The sequence below is a fragment of the Hippocampus guttulatus genome, chromosome 17 (assembly GCF_054856545.1).
Source record: "Hippocampus guttulatus isolate MCC_2025c chromosome 17, RoL_Hgut_1.0, whole genome shotgun sequence".
Lineage (NCBI taxonomy): Eukaryota > Metazoa > Chordata > Actinopteri > Syngnathiformes > Syngnathidae > Hippocampus > Hippocampus guttulatus.
The window spans coordinates 6,438,595-6,465,056 of NC_141277.1; the positions used below are offsets into that span (position 1 = coordinate 6,438,595).

The window sequence follows — 26,462 nt, forward strand, 5'->3', positions numbered from 1 at the left end:
ATTTCAATCCATCAAGATTCAACACACGGGGAACAAAAGCGCAATTGCGATTCTTTTGATTTTTATTGATCATGATTCCCGTTAAAAACAACGATCACAACACAGTCGTCGACCATCAGGAGCATTTTTAGAGTGGCCTAATTTCGAACATATTAAGGAGCACGGGAGAAGGCAACGGGCGCCATCTGAAAGGACGTCGGTATTTTTAAGGAATGATTCTTCAAAATTGTAGGTGCAGCTCCTCTGTAGGTTCACAGCTTGTTGCTGGAGAGACCCTGCAGGCGCTGATGCTCCTTCAGCCTGTGGTGAAAAGATCTCTTGCAAATTCCATACAAGGGGGTCTTGTCGTTGATGACGGCCCGGTCATGTGACATTTTGAGGTTCCGAACGCTGCGCTCAGTTAAAAACCGAGGATGCCCCTGCCCGGTAAAGCACACTGGCAGGCTGCACAGTTGGCGCTCGGGTTTTCTGTGTCTAGCCGACATCTCTTCACACCGCCGTTTATCACGTCGCAATTATAGAAACCGCTAATATTGTAGAAAAATTGCAATGTAACAGCAGGCAACTGTGCCACGTCATCTAATAACGTCTCCAAAATATAAACGAGTATACCAGTAACAGTCCAGTTGTGATTTGAGTTTAAGAGGTGTTTAGGCTTGTTTATCAATGGCGTTTTGTTGCCGGGGGAGGGGGAGGGGTGCGGCAATCGCGCGCTCACCTGACTGCGTTGATCCTGATGAATCCTGAGGCGTCGCACGGGTTGTAATCTCCTTGCACGTCCATGCTGGAGAGACAAGAGACAACGTCAGCACAAGCAAATGAAACGTTTGCGAGCGGAGCGATAAAACACATGAGACGTGAAGCCTCATTAAGCGCTGGGATAACTAGATCATTGATAAAGGCGTCCTGCGGGAATAATGTGCCCATTGATTCCTCAGCCGGGACTTTACATTTTCATTTTTTTGGGGCACGAATGAGTCAATATTGGACAACAACAAGAAGAGATGCTCAATTTGACAAAACAAGCCTCTCGTATCAAGTCGAGTAGATGAGATTCGAATGCAGCGGCTCTCGGGAGACGGCGACAACATCGTGCAAGACTGGGCCAACATACAAGAAAGCGTGGAGCAGATATTAGAGGTGCAACGATTACGCGACAACTAATCAAATATCAAATGAATCGCACATTTTAAAAAATATATTATTATTTTTTTGCTTATTGAATCATTATTTGGAGAAATTGTTCACATTGAAATTGCAAAAGTGAATATTCTCAGAATTCTGTAGTCTTCGATGAGAGCAGAGATACTATCTTTGAAGCGAAAAAAAATATTTTACTTTGGAAAACAATGAGCAACATTTTTGAATTTAATATCATGACCCGTCTTTGAAAATAGGAGACTGAAATTAAAACATGTTTGTTTTTAAATATAATGAATTGCCAAAATAAATCGACATACGATCGATTAGGGTCGAGAATTGTCTGTTGCAGTCCTTTGACAGATGATTATCTTGATAATATTTAAGTGAACACATTTATCATGTTAATTATTTTTCAAAATATCAGAAAAATAATGAACCATTTATTTCTAAAAATCTCTGCCAATGTTCACATTTTGAAACGATATTTTTCCCCAACATTCCTAGAAAATCCCAATGTCCCATCACGAGGGAGCTATTTTGAGCCCGCGGGCTTCTCATGTGGATATTGAGGGCACTTAACTTAAAAAAAAATAATAAATCACAAGAATCAAGTTAGTCCACTCAAGTTGGCGTTAGGTTTATGAGGGGGTCATTGGAAAAACGTGTCCCATGTAATGCGTCTTCAAACTCCGAAATTTTGAGAGCCCCTGATTTGAAGTGATTCTGGGGTTCATCCGCAGGCCACAGCGGAGCAAAAATAAGTAAAATAAATAATAAAATAAAAAAAACTAAACTAAAATAAACTTTTCACTTTATTATCGCATTAGCATAAAAAATAACCTGCTAAATCAATGTCTTGCTCTGTATCGCCATGCCTCCTGAGCGCGCGGCACACAAAGGCGTGCAGCGGCGGCGGCGCGGCGGGTAATTACGGCAGTTTTCTACCTGCCGTGCTTAATACACTGCCTGGCCCGAGTCCTCTTGCAGCCGCCCAGTGTTTTCGCCTGGCATTCATTCTTTGCGAGCACTTAGCCAAAGAGGAAATTGCCAACAAATGATAGGATAAACACAGGGGGGGGGGGGGGGGAAGTCTGACAACTAAATCATCAACTCTCAATACAAGGCTCCCTGCCTGGCACCTGAGCGCCATTATGAGTGAGTGGCTTTGAAAAATACGGCAGCGTGTCTGTGTGTGTGTGTGTGTGTGTGCGTGTTGCTGGCAGTAACCCTGCCGTCTAATTGAGAGGCGAGCGGGGCAGACAGGCGAGGAGGGTGACATTTCCCTCTCAGATGGGTGCAGTGACGGGCCGCGTTACCACTGTGCTAATGATGCCGTTTACTGTTGCCTGCGGAGAACCAGCGAGATGCCGGCGGGGGTGGGTTGTGGCCGTGTGTGTGTGTGTTGCCGTCGTGCAATAACAAACGTGTGTGACGACTCCTTGAAGGTATATAATTGTCAGGCATACAAGAGCCAGGATACAAGTTATTTTATGGCGCTGCAGTAAGGGAAAAATAAAAAACGAACGGCAAGAAAAATAATAAAAAGTGAAATTACTGTCTGCGCCGTCCTGTGTTGGTGTGTGCCTTAAAGGGGCGTGGCCTAGTGGGTAACTTAAGGAACTGGAATCGGGTTGGCTGGTTAGTCAGCATGTAAGCGTCCCGGCGTCAGTTGCCTGTTGTCATTTTGTATTTGTGCGTGTTTGACAGTTTGCGCATCGGCGGGTGTGGCTCTCTTTACCCACACGTCAAGGCATTCGAGTACCGTAATATGTAACAGTGTCTTTTATATAAACAATTGAACGTAATGATTCCAATACATCAAATAGAAGACTTCTTTCTTTGTATGTGCAGTAGGTTTTGATCGATACAGATTTTTTTTGGGAGCCGATTCCGATGGTTGGCAGAATTCAGATAACCGATGAATCAGCCAATTAATTCACAAATACATAATAACTAAAATAACTTTTAGTCCCGTTCTTTAACACTTACAACATTAAAGATATGAATTACAGGCAAAACTGTTTTATCGGGAGAACCGAAATGTGGCAGAAATCAGCTAATTTTAGGGGGGGGGGGGTTTAATGTCATAATCATTTATCCATTTTCTAAGCTGCATACTGGAGCCTATGCCGGCAGACTTTGGGCAGTAGGCTGGGGACACCCTGAACCGGATGCCAGCGAATCGCAGGGCACATAGACAAACAACCATTTGGACACAAAGTCACATCTGGTAAGACTTTGGAGTGCCCAATAAACCTGCCATGCATGTTTTTGGAATGCGAGAGGAAACCGGAGTACCCGGAGAAAGCCCACACAGGCACGGGGAGAACATGCAAACTCCACACAGGAAAGCCGGAGCCGGAATTGAAGCCTGTGCCTCTGCACTGTGAGGCCGATGTACTAACTAGTCAACCACAGTGCCGCCCATGTTGTAATATGGCAAAGTTGTAAAAAAATAAATAAAATAAAATCTAAGAAAAATAATCTGCCAATGTTTACCCGTTTTTATAATTTCAGCAGATTCAATCAATTGAACCCTAGTCCATACTGTATACATTCCAATTCAAAATAAGATGGAGTAGTGACCCATGAATTGGAACTTGAGAATTAATTACTTGCCCTTAAACTAAAGCAGGCTATGAATCAGTGCATTTTACTGGATGGCTTTGTCTTTTGTTTTCGGGACATTTGTAGCAAGGTCTTTTGTGGGGAACCTCAGGGCCCATCTGTCAGTAGGGCCTGAGGACATTGTGATGGTGAAACACAACACCTCAGTCACACAACAAAAGTAGCAAAGTTACGTATACAACCGAGCTTCATCTCGAAAAGGAAAAAAAAAGAAATCTGAAAATAAAAAGAAATGTTGGCAGACTCGCATTCAAAACACTCAATCTGTTATCAATGTTTCACTATTTTTGTGTCGCAACCCGGTTTATTTATTTTTGTGCTGACAATTATAGATGTTAAAAATTATATACATGACTCATCTTTGCATATGTGCTCCAGTATTCTTAATTAATGTTAAGATTGGGTGTTTCGTTTACGTTTAACCCTGTACAGTGGTGACCTTATTTTTACACTTACAAAGTGACAACGTAACACCCGCTGAGTGTGAAATTGACCAAGTGAACCCTTGTGTCATTTGTTCTTTCCATTTTCAAGTTGAAAAACAAAAACATGAAAAATGAGTCATTTTGTGACTTGCTTTTGAATCCAACACACAAAAACGTTATGATTTTTCACATTTAAATATTTGGGCGGCAAACAAAAATACAAAATAGACTGAATTTGATTCTAATATTTCATAGGACGGGTTTCCATAACCGAGACGTTTTAGTCAATGACTGTGAGCTTCAATGAAAGGTGAAGAATGTCAACGTGCCCGTTGCAAGCTACCTGGAAGAAAAAGTTTGAAGACTCTTGGGAAATTGGACACCTCGCCGATTGTGCGATTGAAAAGCGACCTCACGGACAGAGAAACTTACAAAAGCTCCTTTTCCCCTTTTGGAGCGTCTGCTTGCAAAAGTGTGAGAAACTCAACGGCTATGCACTTGAGGCATCGCTCCTCCTGACCTGCTTAACAAGCATGACACTTTTTGCTACTTTCCTCTTAAAAGCCCCCCCCACCCCTCTCCTCTGTACCCTCCCTCGACATCAGCTCTCTCTCCCCTGACTGAAAAAACAATTCGCCGCCTGACTGTAAGGTACAAGCGGAGTGTGTGACTCAAGTGGGGACAGAGAGGCATATGGAGGGGTTTTGACTTTGGTCAGTGCTGAGCCTGCCCACGGGGCATCGGGGTTGACACTGCTGAACAAACCCACTGTTAGCGCGGCTGCGAGGTCACAGGGGTAAGTTGAAGAGGGGAAGGCGGGGGGGGGGGGGGGGGGGGATCGGGATCAGGGGCCGCTCGTCTGATGTCATTGTTCGTGTAGTGTGTTGACGGAGGCCGCGGGAGTACTTGGGCGAGCTGACCCGATGACAGGCCGGCCGGCCAACGTGTAGGGTACCCTCCCACCCCTTCCTTAAGAACAAGCGTACACAGCAAACTGTGACCCAGCACCTGCTTTGACGCCGCCTGTCTTTGAAACCAACTGCCTTCAACTACCGGGCCGCGTACCAGCAACGATCAGTGAGACATTTGGTACGAGGCTGCACGGAGGTGTAAAAATTTTCCAGTGGGACCGCGACTTTTGGATTTCCTAACTGAACCCTTTCAGGGACAGCGGTTACTACAGTGGCAAGAAAGGGTTAAGAACTTTTCGAGGTACAAGCAGAATATAACGATTGGCAAACCCTTTTCAACTTATACTCAATAGAATTGTTTTTTTTTGTTGTTGTTGTTTCTTTGTTGGTTCGTCAAAATATTGCGTAACATTAAACCAGCCCCCCAAAAAATGTTGTTGACCGCTGCTGAAACATAAACACAGACTCTATACATGTTCATCGTCGTCTTCTTTGCTTACCTGACCAGCTCCTCGTTATACAGCGACTTGGGCGACTCTCGTCCAAGAATGTAAACCTGGCCTTTGAAGACGGAGAGCTGCACTTTGCCTTCAATGTTCTCCTGCGACTTGGCTATGCAGTGGCGCACAAAGTCAAACTCTGGACTGTACCAGAAGCCTGCGAGAGGAAACCGAACACGTTAAGTATACTGTACAGCAGCAGGTGTTGTTTATTTTCAGGGGGCTCTTTGATTCCAACCATGTGACATTTCCCAGTTAGCAACGGCGTAAAAAAATCTCATCAGGTAGTACAGGAAGGTGCACTCAATTACTGTTGTACTTTTATTTGTTTTTTACTGTATATACGGCGCCCCTTAAGTGACATAGAGGAAAAAAAATGCATCTATGTTTCTCGTTAAGATGAGAAACATCTTTCAACGCAAGCGCAAGCTTATTTACCTGCGCTACCTAGCTTCCAGTTCAGCGAGACAATGGCAGCAGAAGAGGATTTACACGTCTTGTTTTTTTTTTGGGGGGGGGGTCTCCATATTACTTTAGGGTCTCCGTATGTATTTTTGTGTGGCCAGGAGGTTTCCCCCCCCCCCAAATAATTACTCTTTCACTTTATTATCGCATGAGCATAAAGCATGTTAGCGTTAGTCTGTAGTGCATTCCGACTTCCAGATTAAAATTCATACAAATCACGATTCACTGCATCAAAACAAAAAAACAAAAAACAAACAAACAGAAAAAGGTAAGACGATGACTGCTGCTACTTTGTTGGGGGCTGACCAATGGCTGTGGATGGCGTGTGTGTTGAATTGTGGACCTCCCCCTTCGCGTTTTTTCCAGACAGATGGAGGAGGCTTGTGTGTGCATTTGTTTGAGGAGGTCCCGCACCACTTGGCAGGGGTCCTCCTCTGATCAGTACCTGACCTCCACCTCATCGCCTGTCCTCGTCCAAAGACGAAAGCCTTCCACACTCTCCTTTTTTAAATCTCTTTAATTATTGTAATCGAAGTATATTAGTTGGCCATTAGCATTAATAAGCGTGTCGCATGTCTGAAAGGACTTGCTGGAAAAATCTCATGCTTATGTGCATTTTATATACCGTGGTTGTTTTATTCTTTTAGTCCATCTCTCTGCCAGGATAGGGATACAAAGTCTCTGGGGGACACTAAATGTGGTAGGAATGGAAAACAGATGCAGGACAGGTGGATTGTTAAAATAAGAAACACACGCGTGCGCACACACATATTTCTATCTGCTGTGTTATTAATATTTTAAATCCAACGGATTTAATCCAGGGGTGCGCAAAGTACGTCTTGCTCTTTAATCCGGCCCAAGGGGCTTTTCCTTTATCAGGAGTCCTGTAACCTTTGTTGTATTGATTTATTCATTTTTTCTAAAACTGATCAATTCAAATGTGTTTTACAGGATTCATTCTGAATTCATTTACTGCAAATATTATTTAGCAAATTGTTCCGCGAATTGATCTGATGGCATCCTTTTTTTTTTTTTTTTAAACAAAATGCATACGATTAATTACATTGAACACCCAAGAAATAGCATTTGTTGCCTGTACCCGCTTCCTAAAAATAGACTTTAACATGATGAAATGTTATATACATTTTGTGTTACTCTTTATCCCAACTATGCTTATTATTTTCATTACTTATTTTAAAAATACATTTTGGGAGGGGTTTGTAATCACACTGAAATCTGTTTCCACTGAATCCTGTGTACCCAAACAAAAACTCCTCTGAAAAACGAAATATTTTCATATTTACACAAACTTGAGGAAATTTATGAGTAAATTATTTTATTTATTCATTTATTTTATTTAATTCTCTGACCTGCTTTTTTGGGTAATGCATTTTAAGTATGAGCGTGTGTGTGTGTGTGTTCGGGGGCCTGTCTCTGGAGGGTATAAGTGAAGTGGCCGGATAGTCCAGTCTCAAATGGCACTGATCCTATTATGTGGATGAAGGTGCAGAAGAGACTGGAGACTGAGCAGAAGGGAGGATTAAGACACCCGAGCTCCAGGCACCTTCGCACCAAACGCGCAAGTTAAGATAGATGGACGGATAAACGCGGCATCATTTCATATTTGAGTGACTTGCCGTTGTAGACCAGTTCAGAGAACTTGATCCCGAGGCCTTGCTTGATTCGGCGCACCTCCTTGTCCATGGTGAACGTCTCAATGTCGAGATGGGCCTCCAACAGGATGGTGCCTCCAGGGGTTTCGTAGATCCCTGAAAAATAAATATAACCACAATTAATGGTACAAATGAATTTTATAGGGGCGGGAAGGAAAAAATCTATAATTTTACGAGACTTGCGTCAACATATTAGGGCGCTTTCATGTTGTGGGAATACAGTCATAATATTTTATAGCCCTATGGAATAAATATTATGAGAATATTTTTTCCCTCCAAGGACAAAAAAAAGTTGAACTTGAAATGAAGAAACTGTTCACAGGCCTCTCTGAATACATGAATATTAGTCATCTGTCATCATGTGACAGACAGCTCCTTGCTAAATATGGGAGAGTGTGTCCATGCAGGCTAAATGACAGGGTAGGCGGCCCCTGCCAGCCACCAGCGTGGAGCGGGGCTCTGCCTATACCCTGCAATTTACCCCCTCTGGTCAGGGAGGGGCTGAAAAAAAATGAGGTGGCTGACAGCAGAAATGAAGCTGTCACTCAAATGTCAGCTCAAACCCCCCCCCCCCCCCAAATGAAAAAAAGTGAAGTGGGAGTGGGGTACAAGATGGTTACAGGCCGAAAAGAACTGCGATGCTATTTAATCGCCCGGTTTGTACGTCTCCAAATCCTCCAGTGCCAGTCCTGACCTGAAAATGGAGAAGCACTTACTGGGGCGCTGCCGGCCAGAAGCCCAGCTTAGCCCCGTCGCTAATTGTCCAAAGCCTCAAACGGCCGCCACCTGAGCTCCAAGGGCTTGTGGCCTTTTGGTCATCCAATGGGATTCGCGCGGGGCGCGTAGGGACATTTCCGCTAGCCTGCCTCTATCAGATAAATAAGTTAAAACTGCCTCCAAGTAAACTTGGCTTAAAAACGGCTTAGCGGCGGAGGAAGAACAATGGGAAGCTATCTGAAAGTTGAGTTAAAGCTTCAGGAGAAAACACCTCCAGTGCTTTTTCGAGGTTTTAATCTCATAAAGTGACGACAGGTAAGCAAAACTTGAAGGCGAGCTATTTACTCAACCTACAGGCAAACTGTTGGAGCTGTGAAATACAATACAGTGCTCGTTTCGGGCACTACCGGATTGGAGCACAAACGTTCCAGCAACACATACAAACCGTCAGCATAACAAAACTCTTAAAAAAAAATAATAATAAAAATATTAAATGAATACCAAACATTTGTTTTATTCTTGGTTTGGCGGTTAACTTCAACCGGCAGTGGCTTTACACAACTGAAGCCTCTTTTTTTGAAGTATTGATCACCATTTGCCAAAATGCTGCTTAGTATAAAGTGACTTGACTTCACTGTCACCATACGGCGTCCATATGCATTTGTGTCCAAAAGTAAAAAGATTCGATTCAATTCAGTGAGATAACAATTCCATTTGATATGCTATGATATGATACATTGAGTGTTATTTTCAATAATGAACAAACAACAACAAATTTACTTTTACCACAGTATCACTTTCTGTCTTTAAACAAGACTCTTGATACAATTAGGGCTTTCAACAGTTGCTCCTCTATTGATTTTTCTTTTGGGGTGGACGTCATAAATCTACTTTCTTGCTCTTTTTTTCAGGAAAGTGGGACGTTTAAATCGTCTTTCATGGTCTCCCAAACAGTGTTTTCTGACTGTCTCCGCCTGTACACAAAAAGGTCAGAGGTCAAACAGCGCTGTGAAAGGATTGCTGATTGTTTTGTGGCAACATTCTTTGACACAAATAAATATGACCTGACAAAAAAATAAATAAGTATGACATCCGCCACCTCTCATTGTCATTCTATAGAAAGATGGTGTCGAATGCACTCAGTGGGAGTTACTCAAGCACTCAGACACACAAGCGCTTGCCCTCCACCTCTTCCCGGTTGCTCTTCCTTTTGATTCTTTTGTACTGTGGACAGGAGAGAAGAGTGGGCTTCCCACTTGCCCCATTTCTACCTGCCAGTGTTGTGTCATGGCCACTGAAAAGGTGTGCCCGTGTGTGGGTGATCGCGGAGTTTTGGCCCACTTATTTTCGATCGTCTGCGATGCTTGTCACAAGCGGAGATGAAGTGACAACAGACCGCACAAGTGACAAGACAGATGTTTGCGTCCTGTGGTGCAGGTGCGCTCCCGTCACGTACACATTCAAATGTTTGCTTTCCTCCCCGTGGATATTTTGCACACACACTAAACGGGACCGGGAGTCTATAATTCCAAACAGGAAAACGTATTTTGCTTTTACAGACTCTCAAAGCGCTCATGTAAAATAACTGCAAATGGCATAAAAAGCTTGCGTGAAAAAGGAAGGCTTGGAGAGAAGACACAGGTGAAATATTGAGATGCGTTTTCTGTTTAAGAGCACACACACACACACACACACACACACGAGTGGGGAGATAGGAAAAGGAAGGGGGGGGGGGGGCCTTCCAGATGAACATAAAAAGCGTAATTGTTTTCACCTCGGGACTTCATGCCGATGAAACGGTTCTCTACGATGTCGATGCGACCCACTCCGTGTTTTCCTCTGAGGGAGTCACAGAGTATTGACATTTTAATACATCAAGTCATCACACTGAATATTCATTCAATCATTTCACAGAATTTGACCTTCTGCTTTTTCCTAATAAATACCATTGGTAGGCATTTAAATCAAAACGTAAAAAAACTAAATGAATAAATACAATTTTTAAGTAAAATTAGCATATGAAGGAATTAAAGGAAACGTTGGAAGCATGTTTATCTTTTTTTCAAATTAGAGAGATATTTCAAATTAAATGTATACAAATATCACATTAAATCAATACATTAAAAAAAAGCTCACCCAATTTCATTTAGAAATAAAAAGATATCCAACGGGCTGTCTTTCGAGATTCCTTGCTTCACGCTGACCACCTTGACAGGGACACCTGGAGAGGGTGGAAAAAAAAAAAAGATTACATCATTTCATTTGAAAAATGATGACAAATAATCCAAGTGAAGTATATAATTACAGTGCAGATGTTTTTCTTTGAGCTGTGCTGCAGCGTATTCAAGAAAATGGAGCTCACTTCATCAGAACCTTTTCCGAACGTGCTTTTTGATGCAAGAAATAGCAGCAGCGGGACTTAAGTGGAAGGGCAATTTTTCATGCATAAATGTGCTGTCACAGGCATGCATTAGAAAGTCAGTCGGACGTACGTAAGGCCTATTGATCTGCTTGCTGAAAGAAACATGGGGAAAATATGATAAAAATACATTTCCTTATATTGACTGTGCTTTTTTTTTTAAATAGAGGAAATGTACTCAAGTGGAAATATAAGTGAATAAAAATAACTTCATTTGTAATTTGCAAGTGCTGTTTTGAAGTCGTTCATTTTCACAATATGTAATTGTGGACACGCACACTGCATACAAACAAACAAAATCTTAATCATTTCATACAGTATACCAACGTTCAACGAATGATCAGGACGTCAACCTTTTCACTTAAACTAATTGTGAAGAATAACCAATGAAATAAACAGTTATGGGCTCTTCACTCCCACAACAGCGCAGACACCTATTTCTAACAGTTGCCATCTAAGAAACTACTTTGCACAAGATTTGCACTGGGCATGAAAATAAGGCCTTCGGTGGCAATTACCTGAATTGATAATGAGTCATTGAAATAAATAACCTGAAACTAAAACCAAATTCCAAGTTAGCCTTAATCACATTCTCCAACACGGGCTGAGTTTGCAATCTTTTGGTCTACTCTCACCTGAAAAATGAATCGTTCGCATGACAAATAAGCTCAAATAAATAGAGTGACAAGTATTCATTACAAGTCATTGAAATCAATAACGGTCAACTAAAAAGGCCTAACAAAAGGAGGCGACAACAAAGAATGGCTAATAAATTCAAAGGCTCGGCGCATGTGAAAGCTGTGAAATTGTGGGCCGGCCTTAACCTAATTCAATTAAACACACAGCTTTGTTACTTGCCCTCTGTTTAGCGCTGACACTGTCAGTGTGTGTGCGTGTGTGAGAGAGAGGGAGAGAGAGACCAACTTACCAATCTTCCTATCAGATACACACATCAATAGTTTATTTTGTTGACCGGGAGACACCCACTTTGGCATCCATCATTGTCACCCTGCTGCTTAATGGGCTCTTTAAAGACAGATGTGGGCTAAATGTCGAGGGCAGACTCTCACACACACACACACACACACACACACACACACACACACACACACACACACACACACACACACACACACACACACACACACACACACACACACACAGGAGTTCTTCCTTGATTTGGAAATGGCTACTGATACAACAGCGTTGGGAGGGGGTAGGGGGGGCTGACACGTAAAGGACTTGACAAATTTTCTTGGACAGGGCTTTGTTGACGGGCCATTCGCATATCGCGGGAATCTTGCTGCTCTCCCATGGAAAGCAAAAAGTGCAGGAGAGGGTTTATTATGAACGCCACAACCCCCCGCTCCCAGATCGCTAATAATTAGATTAAAAGTTCAAATAAATTAAGCGGACGAACGTGGGAGTCTAGGGGTTGGCCCTTTTCCTGCATTTTGCCCGCTCTCTCCATCATTTTGTGGCTCACATCATTCACTGAAATGGCGCTCTCTCTTTCTCCCTGCGATCCTTTTCTTTGTTGTTTTTTCCCCCCCGCAGCCAAATAGTGCAGACAATGGGCCCGCAGACACAGTTGTAAGAAAAATTACTGCTTTACATTTTTCCTCTCTGTCTCTCCTATTTCTTTGGCGTGAAGGGAGGGAGGGATGGAAAAAAATGAGAGGGAGAAGTACGGGGGGAATGGAAAAGGTTGCTGTTGTTAAATATTCTTTTTTTAATCAGTGAGAAAACTTGGGTGAGAAAAAGTAGGGATGAAAAAGGCGGCGAGGGGTGGAAAGGGGGGGGGGTGGCGGTTGAAGTGAAAACATTCTTGTGCTGATCTTGTGCTCAGAGGGAGGAGCGGGCTCGGGGCCTTTGTGTGGACAACTAAAACAGCTTTTGTCATAGGACGCTTAATAAAAGCCAAAGAGAATACGGGTGAAAACTGCGCACAGGGCTGGGAAGAAAGAAAAAAAAAAAAATCTAAAAAAACAGGCAGGGTTTGCCGGCTCTGCTCCGTCGGGTGACATGACTCGAACACTTGGTTTCATGTGAGATGGCGGCGCTATACAGATTCCCAACAACTGTATGTGCCATGAAAGATCATCAGGTGTGCCATAAGAGATGATCCAACTTCACATTATTGGTCCAGAAATTATTATTTAGACTAAATAGCGTACCTATGTTTATCCATAAATGCCATCAACATATAGGGACAGGCAGAACAATTAAATGCTGTTAAACTCGATGGCAGACGGTTCAATTTACATTTGTAATCACTTGTTTCCTCTCCTAGAACAGAATAAAAGCCTGCAAGTCAATTTCAACTATTCCGGGGGTGCACTACCAGCGGTTTATTGATCGGCATAACAAATCAAACACGAACGCAAAATGAGAACATTCATGAGAAGCTGCTGTAGGCCACAACTCACGCCCAGATGCTCACACGCAGACTAACTGACCACCCTGACTCCAGCCCGAGGTCGCTCAATAGGTCACGGCCCTTAAAGGCTGACATCCAACTTCACTACGTAATGATACTTTATGAAACCAGTTTATTTCTGTGCATTCTATTTTCCTAAACCCCCCGCCCATATACTACAATTTTATTTATTTAAAAAAAAACCCACACAAAAAGAAAAATGGGAGTTGATTTTGGGGGGCTGGAACAGATTGTTATTTCAATGTGAAAAAAATGTACGTGTCAAGTTACCACTAGCATCAACTTAATGTGACAATTTTTTGCGTCATTTGTTGAGAATTTTTTTCTCATTCAAAATGTGTATCTTGGCTCCTTGATAAGAGCAGCTAGTGTCCACCAGCCGCCCCACGGTTACTCCTCATCCGCTGGGAGATGAAGAGACATCTGTGCTATTTGCCCCCCGGCTGGGATGTTTTCTGCCATTTTCGCTTTGCGCAAACATGTGACACTTTCCACTATTGCAGCCCCTCGTGGGCAACATATCTAATGAGCGTCTCCCTCGGGGCCCCTCGGGGGTGCCGACATATTAGCAAGACTTCCGGCTTATAAGTGTGTGTGTGTGTGCGTGCGTGCCCTGCGGCAAAACAAGGCAGGTTTACAGCCGGCAAATGCGCCGAGGTTGGGCATAGTAAGTCTGGGTGGTCAGTGGTGATAAAGTGGCAAAGGGGGTCAGTGTTGGAGTAGCAGCCCTGCGGTGACAGTGGCCAATGTTAAGTAACAAGAGTGGCTGACAGGCTGGACATCAACACTTGAGACAAATGACTTTTAAAAAGGGAGCTCGCAAAAAAAAAAAAAAAAGGGGCAAATACTCAACTGCAGATGAGGAAGACGATCTTTTGTAGAATAATTAATCAGAAATAATATTAGCAATATGAACGTTTTAAAATGGCAATCACAAATTTGGGACAAAATGAGATCATGGCGCATTTGCGCCATGTTATTTTAGTGATGGAGTAAGATAAGGAAGTATACGATCTCCTATTTTGTATGGGAAGGTTTTCAGCCACCGACAAGATCGCACTGAGACTGCTGCTTTGAGTCCCGAGGCGGCATAGTGCCGATCAATTGTTTGTTTCCAAACGGGTGTTTGAGGCACTATTAAGACAGCTTTTATGGGTTGTGTTTTGTCACCCCAAAAATGGCAAATGACAGAACGGTGTTCCAATGGTTGAAATCCACACAAACCGTTTTTGAACTCCAGCTCCAGTACGTCAGGGGAGGAGGGCGCGTCTTCTGGGTTCTTGGTCATTTGATAGAGGTCAGTGGGAGCGTGGTTCTGGAAAAGAACATTAAAAAAAAAAAAAAAAAGGTTACACTTTCAGTGGCACTGAAGAACAACCTTCCGAGACCTCATCACAGAAGAAGATTCTTGTGTGAAATTGACACATGGCTAGCAGAAGAAAAGAGATGATGAGGCGTGAAAAGTAGTTACTTGAAAATGTCAGGAGTGGAGTGGGCGTGGGGGGTGAAGGGGAGAAAAAAATCAATCTTTTTTTATTTTACTGTATGTGTGTCCCTTCAACACAGGGAACTCCATCCATCCATCATCTTAAAGCGCTTTATCCTTATTAGGGTCGCGGGTGAGCTTGAGTCAGTCCCAGTAGAGTCTGGGTTGAGACACCCTGGAACAGAATTGTATTCTGCCAAGTATCGGAATGGGTAACATCCCCCCAAAATAAATAAATAGATCATCAGGACCTCGTTCATACCCAATGCACAGTTAAAATGATCCGAAGTAGATAAAGAATATGACTAACTGTTACCATTAGATTTGATCTATAAATGCTGCTCCACCATTTGTGTTTGCTTGAAGTGTTATGATAGAGCGGCATTTTTCTGACGGCCTTCCTTGTCACTCTGCCCACCTGCACCTTTTTTTAACTAACCTTGCAGCCTATGTCAAATATCATTGTAGTTAGATTGATTTTTTTTTTTGTCGTGTCGTGGGCCGCTGAAAACTGGACGGTGGGCCACAAATGGCCCCCGGGTCATAGTTTGGACACAGCCTGTGTTCGCGTTATGCTACAGATGTTATGTGGCTGTTTAAAGTGCAGAATATGTAATCCTCTGTTTATTTAAAACATAATATATAATATATAAAACTAACTGGGAGTGACAATAAAGAGTTTGAAACAAGCAATTGTCTTTTTTTTTTGTTTGTTTCACAAGGATGATTCAATAACTGCCAAATTGCTGCTTGTTGTGGAGGCAGGTTTGCGAATACCAGACACTGCACATATCTCAAATACTTTCTTTTTGAAGATGCACCTATGAATTGACATCAACTATTCAAAAAAAATCATGCTTCTGACTAACAGTTTGGGGAAGACTCTATTATGTGCCCCAGTTCACAAAACAAGGTCCATAAGGCATGCATGGATGCATTTGGTGCAGAAGAACGTAAGCATAAAACAACAGTGTGGAGAGTAGGGATTTTAGATGATGTACTTGTTTTTTTCTGCATGTATTCCCCCCCCCCCCTGCTCTGTTGACACCGCTTTCATCTTCCGTCGTCAATTTTCTGCCTGACAAGTCCTTTCCTATTCTTTCACTTTCCTGGCGCCAAATGGGCATCCGCACAACTAAATTGACTGAAGTTGTCCCCGGCTGTCAGATATTTGCGTCCCTAAGTCGTCTCGGCTTCGTTGGCAGGAAAAAGAGAGCGTGTCGCGCCTCCCGCCAACAATTACACAGCCGCAGGACGGTGTCCTCCAAGTGGCAGCAAATTGTAGGGCTGCTATGCAAAATAACTACTGAGTGCATTTAAATGGAAAGCTTTACCAGACACTGAATCATCATACAATAACTAATCGGCATTCGTCAGTGAGGTGAAAACGAGCATCTGAAACACTTTTCCCTTTTAACTAAACACCAAAATTGACGGAGAAGGAGCCCGTGTCAACCTCTCTGGAATTTTATGCCTCAGTGGCCTAAAAGATGCCAAATGAGTGAACAGGATTCGGGTGACTGACCTACCTGAAAAGCCTTTTTGTGAGGGATGGTCTTGATGGACTGAATTTTATTTACAGGGTTGTGATTAAAGCGCAAGTCTTTAAAAAAATTAATTTGGGGTTTGAAACGAGACTCGTTAGGGTTCCCTAGCTCCACTGTATACATGCCAGCAGCTTCCACCAGAAAATTTCATCAAGGAGGAGGGTGACTGACAGACGAGCGAGTTATGAAGTAGACAATGAGACAGTCGTTCCTTCATGTCGACATTTGATGGAGGATCGCCTCAGAATGCTGCAGTTAAGGACTTGAGAGGAGCCCTCCTTATGATCAGTCTAAGTGGTGGCAGGAGAACTTTTCGGCTAACTTTTTAAGGGTCGCAGAGTTTTTTTTAATACGTAAATCATCAACACCTGACCTGACAGAAATTGGTGAATTTTCCAGCTAGGATGAGGCATCCGGAAAGGCGATTCATTTGGCAGAAGAAAAACGACACACAACAATTCCGAGTGGGACTTGACAGCCCTAAATATTCAAATGCGAACGTAGCACAATAAAATGGGAGCGCACACTTATGGGTGGCTGGATACAAAGAAAAAGAAAAGTGAGGGAACAGGCTTTTTTGCAGTGTTTGAAAATCAATGCATTTCAATTGAAACCCCCTGCAGGTGGACTTGTCCCAAAGCCGTGGCCCTGGGAGAGCCGGGAAAGGTAGAGATAGAGAAGGTGGGAGGGAGTGGAGGGGGGTCGGGTATTGGTGGCAAATGGTGCGTGAAGCGCACCATCATGTCGCACAGAGCAACTCCTTTGGCAGTCTTCGTTTTGGCCATATTGTTGTGCTAAACGGGGCCCATAGTGCCATGGAGAGGGCTGACGCATGAACTTAAAGCAAGTAAATTTCTATCTTTCCACATATTACGTGCCTCATTGATTTTCAATCGAAGCCAACAGGGCCTAAAGAGGCAGCGGCGGCGGGGGGAAAGGGGGGGGGGGGGCCTCACCAAAGTGAGAGTTGAGAGGGCCGCGCTGAAAACATCCTTGGTGCAATGGTTCGGAAATGACGCTTAAATCACTACGTTTCTGGCCTCTCTTGCAAATGCAAACGTGGCAAACTGAGACCCCCCCCCCCCCAAAAAAAAAAATCCACATAATGTGCTGGAGAGATGTTTATATTTGGTGCTCGCTTCCAAAGGACTTGTCTTTGAGAGTGTACATTCGACGCCAAATCTGGCCGAAAGTAGAGCACTTTCCGAGTTCCTTACAGCTGCCCAGACTCTTGGCTGTATCCGATGAAATCTCTTGGCATCCTCATGCTAGCCCAGTTTCTTAACCTTACTTGTGTCAAGGCACGTATTTTACATTTGAAAACATTTCACAGCACACCGCCAAACAAAAGCGCCACAAAAAGTATGCGCGGTTTTAAGTAATCAGTAGGGGTAAGACTTCGGCACAGGTCTCAAAGTCAAGGCCCGGGGGGCAGATCTGGCCCGCCACATCATTTTATACGGCGCGCGAAAGCAAATCAAGCATGTCAAGTTCCAAGATGCTTGCTATAGTCTGAACCAAAATTTCAAATTGTCAAATGTAATCCACAATAACTGTCATTATTCTTGATTTTTTATGTTAAAACGAGTTATGCATCTGTGCTACATGTGCAACATACAGCACAGAAAAAAAAAATCTAAAACTGTTCACGCCACATTCTAACAGAAGAGCATTTAACCGTGACGCAGGTCACTATACGTCGCCGACAGAGACGTTTGCTGTAAATCGGCAATTTTTGCGACAAATCAAACCAAATTGGGTCATTTCCCGCGGCACACCTGGTGATCCCACACTCAAGTGCCATGGCACAGAGTATGGTAATGACTAGTCTAAGTATTACAGGTCATGCCGCGCACGCCCGAAGGGAAGTTGAGCGAAAAGACCCCAAACGCTGACCTCTTTGCTTCAAAGCCCACATTCACGCGCGCACTTACTCCGACAAACTTCCACTTCCTTCCCCTACAGGCGCTCTTCTGTGTCTCCCATCCATCTTTCCGACTAACCATGCAGACTGAAAACACGTTTTCCACTTCCTCGAGGTGAACGGAGCCACCCACCGTTCGTTACGCTTCTTTACCTCTGGTCAACGCAAGCGGTGGTCCATGCACTTCCCCATCGCGAAGAACAAAGCGGGTCAGAGTTGGGGTGGGGGGGGGGGCTCACTGATAGAGGCTATAATTAAGAGTGAGTTGATGTTTTAATGACTCGGGACGAGTGTCAGGCTGCCTGAGGGGGTGGTGGGGGTGGAGCCCCCCCCCCTGCCCCACTGCTCGCGTGCAAGGAGACGATGTCCAACAGTGATAATGAAATTGGAGTTTTTTTTTTTTTTTTTTTTTTTTTTTTTAAACGAGCCATGGAAAAGGCATTCATCTCTGTAGGACATTATGGAAAGTGGCTGACAGGCTCAAGTAGCCTTACTCCACGTAAGTTAACGTTATAAGATGAGGAGGGGGCGTGGTGGGGGGTGAGCAGGGCCTTTGTGTTAAATGTTATCAGGAAGGATTCTGAGTTTTAATTGCAGAGTAACCTGAACTCTGTTTGGCTCTTATCTAGAGCACAACATATGATCGACCATTAGGACATTTCCTCATTTAATTGTGACAAGCAAAGGGAAGTGGGGGGGGGGGGCGTCGTGTGAGTAGGAGTATTTTGTGCCACAGGTGGAAGGGGGAGGGGGTGTTGTGAAGTTTGGTCCTCTGCCTTGAGGGCAGTAACAGGAGGAGAGAAGGGCTGATACAGAGATGAGATATCGACTTGAGATGACCTTCCGGGTCAATCAGCCAGTGCGAGTGGATCTTTGGTGAGATTTTAAACTTCGGGTGAATTTTTTTCGTTTGTATGGCCAAGATGGGAAACTCAAGCCTCTCGCCTCTATTCCAGAGAGCTAAAGTAAAAATAAACACCTGCGATAATTGCACAAGTGCGCCCACCATCTTATCCGCTATCGGCCATGTTCAGAATTATCCAATCACATTCAAACTCATGTGAAATGAGAGTGAGTGCTTGCCCACCCCCGTTTGAAGTCATCAACCCAAAATAAAATTCAGATCTTGTCAGCTTTTCTTTCTGATACAAGGCTTCCGTCATGAAACATCTTCACTGTGTTGCATCTGAAATTTATTTGGGGTGAATCAGATGCACTGTTGCACTTTTTTTGTTCAATAAATGGACCCCAAGTGCATTGGGAACTCCCTCAGGGGAGGGCATCACTGTACCAACAACCCCCCCCCCCCAAACTCACAAACACCATTTTACATGAGCGCCGGTGTATCGGAATGGGAAAGGTTCCAACTGTTGACCGGTATCACAGAACGCGTTGCGTTCAACTTTGGAGGTTCTACTTTCTACCCTTCCCCAGGGTAATGTATTCAAATCCTTTTACCGCTGCGAACCCCCGCTCTCAAAATATTTCTTTGTATATAATGCCATCCATCGACTCAGCGTTGGGAGTAAATGGCCCAAGACAAACCGCTGCTGCGAATGAAACAATACTGTCATCATACGTTGCAATGCCCTGAGCTTTTCCCTCGCATTCCTTTCAAAACGTTTATCAACAGTTTGAGCTCTCAGGAGGGGTGGGAAAGCGAAGGCGAGACAGAGGTCTGAGTTACAGTGCGACCGCAACTCAAGCAGCGCGGGACCCTTCGCCGCCTTGTGACACCCCGTCCATCGGGAGGAGGGTATGTGTGTGTGTGTGTGTGTGCACCGAGGGAGACTCATCTGTCTGGGCACGCCGTCTTTGTACTTTACTGTTACTGGTGACATTTTGGTGTCACGGTGTCACGGTGAAATGGCTCCCCTCCCACGTCGCAGCCTGCGGCAGCGCAAGACCGCCGGAACAATGAGCCACCGAAGAGTTGGGGCTGGAACTCAGGAGGCCCCAGTTGGGCGCGATTGCCCTAACCCTTCCCTCCCTCCCCCCTCCCGGCTCCCATGAAATCGGGAATTAGTCGAAGCGTCACTGACGACAAGTCAGTGTCTGTGTGTCCCCGGTTCTTCCCAGGGCCCGGCGAGGACCCTGGGTGAGCCGTGACACATGCAGACATCGCCGATGCTGTGAGATAGGAGCTTTGCGGGTCGCAGAGGGCAACCTGTATGTACTGCAGTCACCTCTGACCGCCGGCAAAACTCACACAAAGTCTCCCCGGCAACCCTGGAGGCGCTTGTGTGGGAGCTAATATTCTTTGAGGGTCAAAGTAAGGGGATAAATGTAAATCCTACAAATGTGAAAATCTGAGCAAGAACTGGCTACAAAACATTCTGTCATCATATCCCAGTATGTTTTGCTCTTAAGAAATAAAAGCCATCAACGCAAATACCGATAATCAGGCCCAGTTTGAGCAATTTTCCTCTCTTCTCCCCATTATCAAATCTCGAAAAGAGTGGGCAATTATCCTGAGCCGTGGGGTAATGACTAAAATTGATCCTTTCAAAAACGTGTCGATGTTTATGGATAATCTTGCAATCTGTTCCAAAAAGGGTGCTTTTCAGTGCTCTGGTTTGGGGACAAGGACTCAAAATTAGGGACGCTCCAACGCTGTACGTCTATTTGTATCCATACAAACGCTCTGATAACATGCACTGATACCACTATAACCACCTGGTACCTAGGTAGGTACCTTTCTTAAATCCAGCAGACGATGTTCTTCTTTGTCTCAGATCTAGTGCATGTCCTATTTTACACACCCATAATGCCCCTTCGTGTTCAGACTGAGACACTACACAATTGAAATGCTTTGTGTTATCGAAGTAAAACTTAGCCATGTTTAAGAAAAGTTTCCAAAAAACAAAAACAACAATATATAAAAATCGGCGTATGTTTTTTTTTTTTTTGAATTATGTGTTTGACAGAGCTTACCTTGGGGTTTTCCAGGATGCCGGACTCATAACTGTTAAGACAAAATGTTAATATTGAGTGAAATGGATTCTATGCAATGCACAATAAAGGAGAAAAAAAAAAAGAAGAAAATCAACCCGAAATTTTCTTGACGGTAACATGTTCTGTTTGTGGAATATGAGTGAAGCAGTAAAATCCACCCGTTTTTTTTGCCATCTCAGGGGGCCGCCATTTAGCCACTTTCTCTCCACTGAAAATGACCTCACAATTGCTCAGGGCTCAGGTAAGGCCCAATCACGGCTCACCTGTTTTCTGAAGCTGAGCCCTGAGCAAGTGTGAGGTCATTATCAGTCGACAGCACATGACAAAATGGCTGCCCCCCCCCCACCCCGGAGATGGCCGATAATGGGCGGATTTTACTGCTTAACTCATATTCCAAAAACAGAATGCAGTGGTTATGCTAGTAGGGCTGCATAAAATGTATTATTGAAAAGAAAATTTGGGGGTTGACTTCCCCTTTAAATTGGCCTACCTTATATGCATAAGGTTGGCGTCCATACTCCAGGGGGCCTTTGGAGTGACAGGCACAGGAATGCCATGTTTCTGTTGTTCAACAGAAAATTCACATGTTATGATATGCATAGTCCACAAATGTATGGAAACAGAGGAGATTCACTGTATACTGTTAAAGTAGCCATCTAGCTAAATTTGTAACATTATGTCATAGTGAAGAATTGTTTGGTTATAGCAATGTATTTTTTTTAGACAATTATCCCAAACCACTGGGCTGGCCCACGACAGATCATCAGATGTGCAGCAGGGAATGACCCAATTTCACTTAAATGGTCAGATTTATTTTTTATTTTTTTAAGAAAAGAACATAGTGTGAGAGGCAAAACGATTAAATGCTCTTCCACAAGATGGCAGAAGGCACAAATAACTTGTGTATCCACATGTCATTGATACAATAGAATCCTAGCTTAACTAAAATGGCCAAGAGTTCACAGATATAAAAATATCATTATTTCATTTTACATACAATTTGCAACAGTATTGTTTGGTGGTGTGTTAGGTTTTTCTAATGTAAAATACACACGTTGGCTCAATAAAGGTTGATAAACAATGTTTTTTATAGATAAAAACTTTCCGAAACACAGCTGAAAAATGAAGTCCTCAACAAGGTAGCCAAGTAGTGGTACATGTGATGACCGCCCTCTAGTGTACAAACCACCTCATGACAATCTGGTTGGCCATAACATTGGGTACAAGTCAGCCTGGACACATACTCTACAAGTCCAAATGTTTTTGCTACACCATCATACCTGTGCGTATTCCATCAGGTCTGTTCTCCCTTGGAAGCGGTTGTAGAATTCTGGAAGCCTCCAGGGTGCAATAACCTGCAAAGAACACATTGACAAGTGGGTGAGTGTGCTTTTCGGGCCCCTCTACTGACTCCCTGCCGCCGACATGTGAACTGACTCACCTTGACCTCCGGATAGAGGGCATAGAAAGCAAGCTCAAAACGAATCTGGTCATTGCCCTAAGGGTAGGAACAAACAAAACACACAATTGTATGTGAATGTAAATTTAGAAAGCACACATCTTGTGCAGATGTAGTTTAACCAAAATAAAGCATCTATCAATTTGGCTATCCTGGTGCTGCAGCCACCAATCTAGAAAAAAAAATTACCCCATTTTGTCAAATATGGTTAATTACCAAATTTGTTCTCCATTTCCTTACACTGTACTTGTGACATGTGTAATGACAAAAGACAGATCTAATCTGACAAACCAAACTGCGCTGAATGCAAACGACGAGCTCACCTTTCCCGTGGCACCATGCGCCACGTACTCGGCTCCCTCCCGCCGCGCAATCTCAATCTGGCGCTTGGCGATGCAAGGCCGAGCCAGCGCGGTGCCCAGTAGGTATCGGTCCTCATAGACGGCGTTGGCCTGGACTGCGGGCAGGATGAAGTCCTCCACGAACTCGGAGCGAAGGTCTTCGATGAAGACCTGGACAATAATAAGTCAATAATACAAATTAAAAACCTCATAGTGTAGTCCTCAGAGTAGTCCTATTTTGGCTTTGGTATTTTGTGTAATAATTGCTCTCATATACCTTTTTGGCACCAAGGCATTGTGCCTTTTTACGAGCAGCTTCAAAGTCCTCATCTTGTCCAATATTGGCCTAGAAGGGAAAGGGAAACGCAATTACACACTACAGTGATTCAAATGCACTCCTTTTCAGTGATTATCATCTGCTGCGGAAAACGATTACGATTAAAGCACGTTCACTGTTCGATCAAACGTGGCTAAAAATATCTGAAAATCAGTATTCAATAGGAAAATAACATCAAGGAAAGCAAGCATGGTTATTAAAATAATAATATTTTTTTTAAAAACAGGGTAAATTAGAGATTAAAATTAATTCCCCCGACCACATTTTTAAAAAATGAGCGTTGGACATTTATTGAACACCTGTACACAACATTTCAATAAAACGCTGTCGTTGTCGTTTGTGTGCAATCTTGCTTAACTCACTTAGCAGTATTTTCTATAGGAACAATTGTGTTCGGCTCTCCTGTAAATGGCCAATGAGCGCAACAAAAGGCAGTTGTTGTTTTGAAACCCAGAGTGAAAAGAAGAGAAATGTGCTGATCACAAATACCTTGACATGCAAAAAACCTACATGTGGTGCAATGGCATTATTTATTCTATTGTAGCGCTAACAAATGAGCAGCACAAACGACCTAAGCTCTGTCTGTGCCAGTCAAGCAAATATTGATCAACTGGATGAAAAGGGCACGAAATGGCATACAAGGCAAACTTCAAACCGTACCATGTAAGCAATGACATCGTAATCCTGCTCCATTAGCCACGCAAGAATACAGGACGTGTCCAATCCACCGCTGTAGGCCAGAACCACTGTACCTTTACCCATGATGGTGATGTGTTTCTTTCGTAAGCTGTGTTGGCGGAGAAAAGACGGTTAGTGAACAGAGTCAATATGTAACTTGAATGCATCACAGTGTCTTAACAACCTCCTTGAAAATGAAAAGCAGCCGTCACGCCATGTAAAAATCAAGCATGAATATTCCCTTGTGCCTCAGATTTTCTTCTAAGTTTGAGGTGTGGATGAAAATGGAAGGAGTAAAGGCCAGGATACAAAACATTTTCTACATTCTTACATTTTTAGGCCAATTTTGGTCTTGTTTCTTCTTTGTACTTTACAAAGCACAAAAGTACGCTTTGCAACTCAATTTAGATTTCTATAAGATTTTTTCCCCCCACGCATTAGTCTTTAAATTCAGATGTTGGATAGCTCTTAAGTTGATGTCAAAATCTGTTTATAGGTAATGCACTGATAAAAGAAAATAGCACATGACAATGCCAAATCCGCCCAATAAATTCTGACAGACTTCAAATCAACTTGCTAAGTAATACAGTTTCAGTGACAGAAAGGACTCTCAAATTTGCTGGAGGCTTGTTAGCACAGCATTAAGAGGTTTTGGAAAAAAAAGTGTGGTCTAAAACACTCCTCAAATTTTGAAGAAAATGTGAGAAACGAGCCTCAATGTCTTCAAACGTTAAAAATACACGGTGAAATGCACCATCATTTTTTCATAAATTTAATATGGACCTTTGAGGACTTGATTTAAAAAAAACTGAATTGGCTTGTGCCAGGTCAAAGTTTCCATATGAACATACAACGTGTTCTCTCTTGTATAAACTTAAGGTATCAACGGGTTTGACTGGTTCACTTATCTAGTTTGCTAATCTTCCCACACTTTATATAAATTGAAAATGTCCCTGCCTTTAGCCTCGAGCCTTTTCAGGCTTAAAAAAGGAAGAAAAACAATCACATTGGCATGTATTGGGTCTTACATAAAACACGTGGCAAGATTTTGAAGTAGTGAGCAGCAGCAACAACAACAGTACAAAGCCAAAATCTGAGTTTTTAAAAAATGGGGCGTACCAGCCAGGTTTAATTTAATCTAGGGGTGGCTCTTCTAAAAGATTAGTAAAACAGTTCAAAATTATTTCATCCCGTTTTTAAATAGAAACAAAGCTATGTTGCACCATTTAGAATTAATCTCAGTTTAGGAAAGGTTTTGGATACACTGCTACACCACTGTCAAGGTCTAGTTTAAAATGAAATCTTGTTGGTGCAATTCAAGATTTGCGGTGACGTCGGTTGTCACCAAATGCACATGGCCGAATTTAGAGCATCCGCTCTGGTAGCCGGCAAAACGGCAACGAAACTCAGATGTAATTCTAAGAAATGTAAATTATACTTACGAGAAATGACTTGTGCAACTCGCCACACGCACACAAAAAAAATCTTCTCAGGCGAGGTTGCCGACTGTCAGCCTGTCTCTTGTGCGTGAAGTGCAGTCGCGTGCTAGCTCCAATCATCACTCCTTTTTTATTGGTCCTCCTCTCGGTTACGTCAAAGGTTTCATTTCACTTTAACTCACATACGTATACTGTATATAAATGGACAAGTATAGAATAGCCGTAGAGATGGAAAATAAACGTGAAAACAGACAAATCAATGTTTCTAAAGTTATTCAGGCATAACAAGTGGCAACGTAAAATGGCCGTCGGTGGCTTCACTGCTCCCGACGGCTTGTAAGCGGCATTGTTAGGCCATTTAGATAAATTGTACGTCCATGAACTTAACTCAGAGCGTTCAGGGGCGCCATATTTGGTGCTTTCATGTTCCAACTGGCCAATTCGTCTTTGGCTGTGTCCAAATTTACAGGTAGAATTCTTCGAAGGCAGCATTTTCGACCACCTGACGTCAGACAACCGCACTGGTTTCTTGAAAGACAATTCACAGGCTCGGTCATTGGACGCCTTCAAAGGCTCCTCCCGATGTTGTCTCCGTGGACGACATTGACGACGGCAAATTTGCACGGGCTAAAGTAAATTCGGACACACAGTACCGTGAGGGCGAGTCGCAGTGGAAGTGACGTCACGTGACCGATAATGTGGCCTATGGAGACACAGTCTGGGAATTTGAGTACAGACTTTTCTCCTGTGTTATTCAATATTCATGAATATTTTTCTTTCAGTTCCTTGATGGGGAGGAGAGAAACTACTAAAGTAGTGAAACACTGAATAGGTGGTTGTCTAATGTCTCAGTCACTTATATGGCCAAAGTGCATTTTAGGTTCACCCTAAAATTTCATTTGAAAGTTGAATATCCACAACTTTTTGGGGGAGTGGTGTACTTGTGAAAATGGTATTCACAGAGTAACTGAAGTG

The 26,462-nt window shown here is 43.3% G+C and overlaps 1 protein-coding gene across 1 annotated transcript; it reads right to left on the bottom strand.

Annotated features, from left to right (window-relative positions):
• Window positions 1–44: 44 nt before the first annotated feature.
• Window positions 45–25,744, bottom strand: ass1 (argininosuccinate synthase 1). The gene is made up of 15 exons (XM_086134842.1): window positions 25,491–25,744; window positions 24,031–24,157; window positions 23,311–23,379; window positions 23,016–23,204; window positions 22,675–22,731; window positions 22,514–22,588; window positions 21,724–21,794; window positions 21,213–21,243; window positions 14,546–14,636; window positions 10,599–10,683; window positions 10,237–10,301; window positions 7,710–7,841; window positions 5,608–5,764; window positions 719–784; window positions 45–300 (listed from the first exon to the last, which is right to left on the bottom strand). The coding sequence occupies exons 2-15, from the start codon at window positions 24,130–24,132 to the stop codon at window positions 252–254; spliced, it is 1,239 nt and encodes a 412-aa protein (XP_085990968.1). The 5' UTR covers window positions 24,133–24,157; window positions 25,491–25,744; the 3' UTR covers window positions 45–251.
• Between the last annotated feature and the right edge of the window lie 718 nt (window positions 25,745–26,462).

Bases quoted from the DNA above. Each gene is read 5' to 3' on its own strand.
- ass1 (XM_086134842.1), bottom strand. From the start codon at position 24,132: ATGGGTAAAGGTACAGTGGTTCTGGCCTACAGCGGTGGATTGGACACG. The intron at 22,589-22,674 runs GTGAGTCAGTTC...TGTTCTTTGCAG, and splicing joins CCCTCTATCCGGAGGTCAAG to GTTATTGCACCCTGGAGGCT. The intron at 10,684-14,545 runs GTTTGTGTGGAT...CACCCTCTCCAG, and splicing joins GGAGCTGGAGTTCAAAAACG to GTGTCCCTGTCAAGGTGGTC.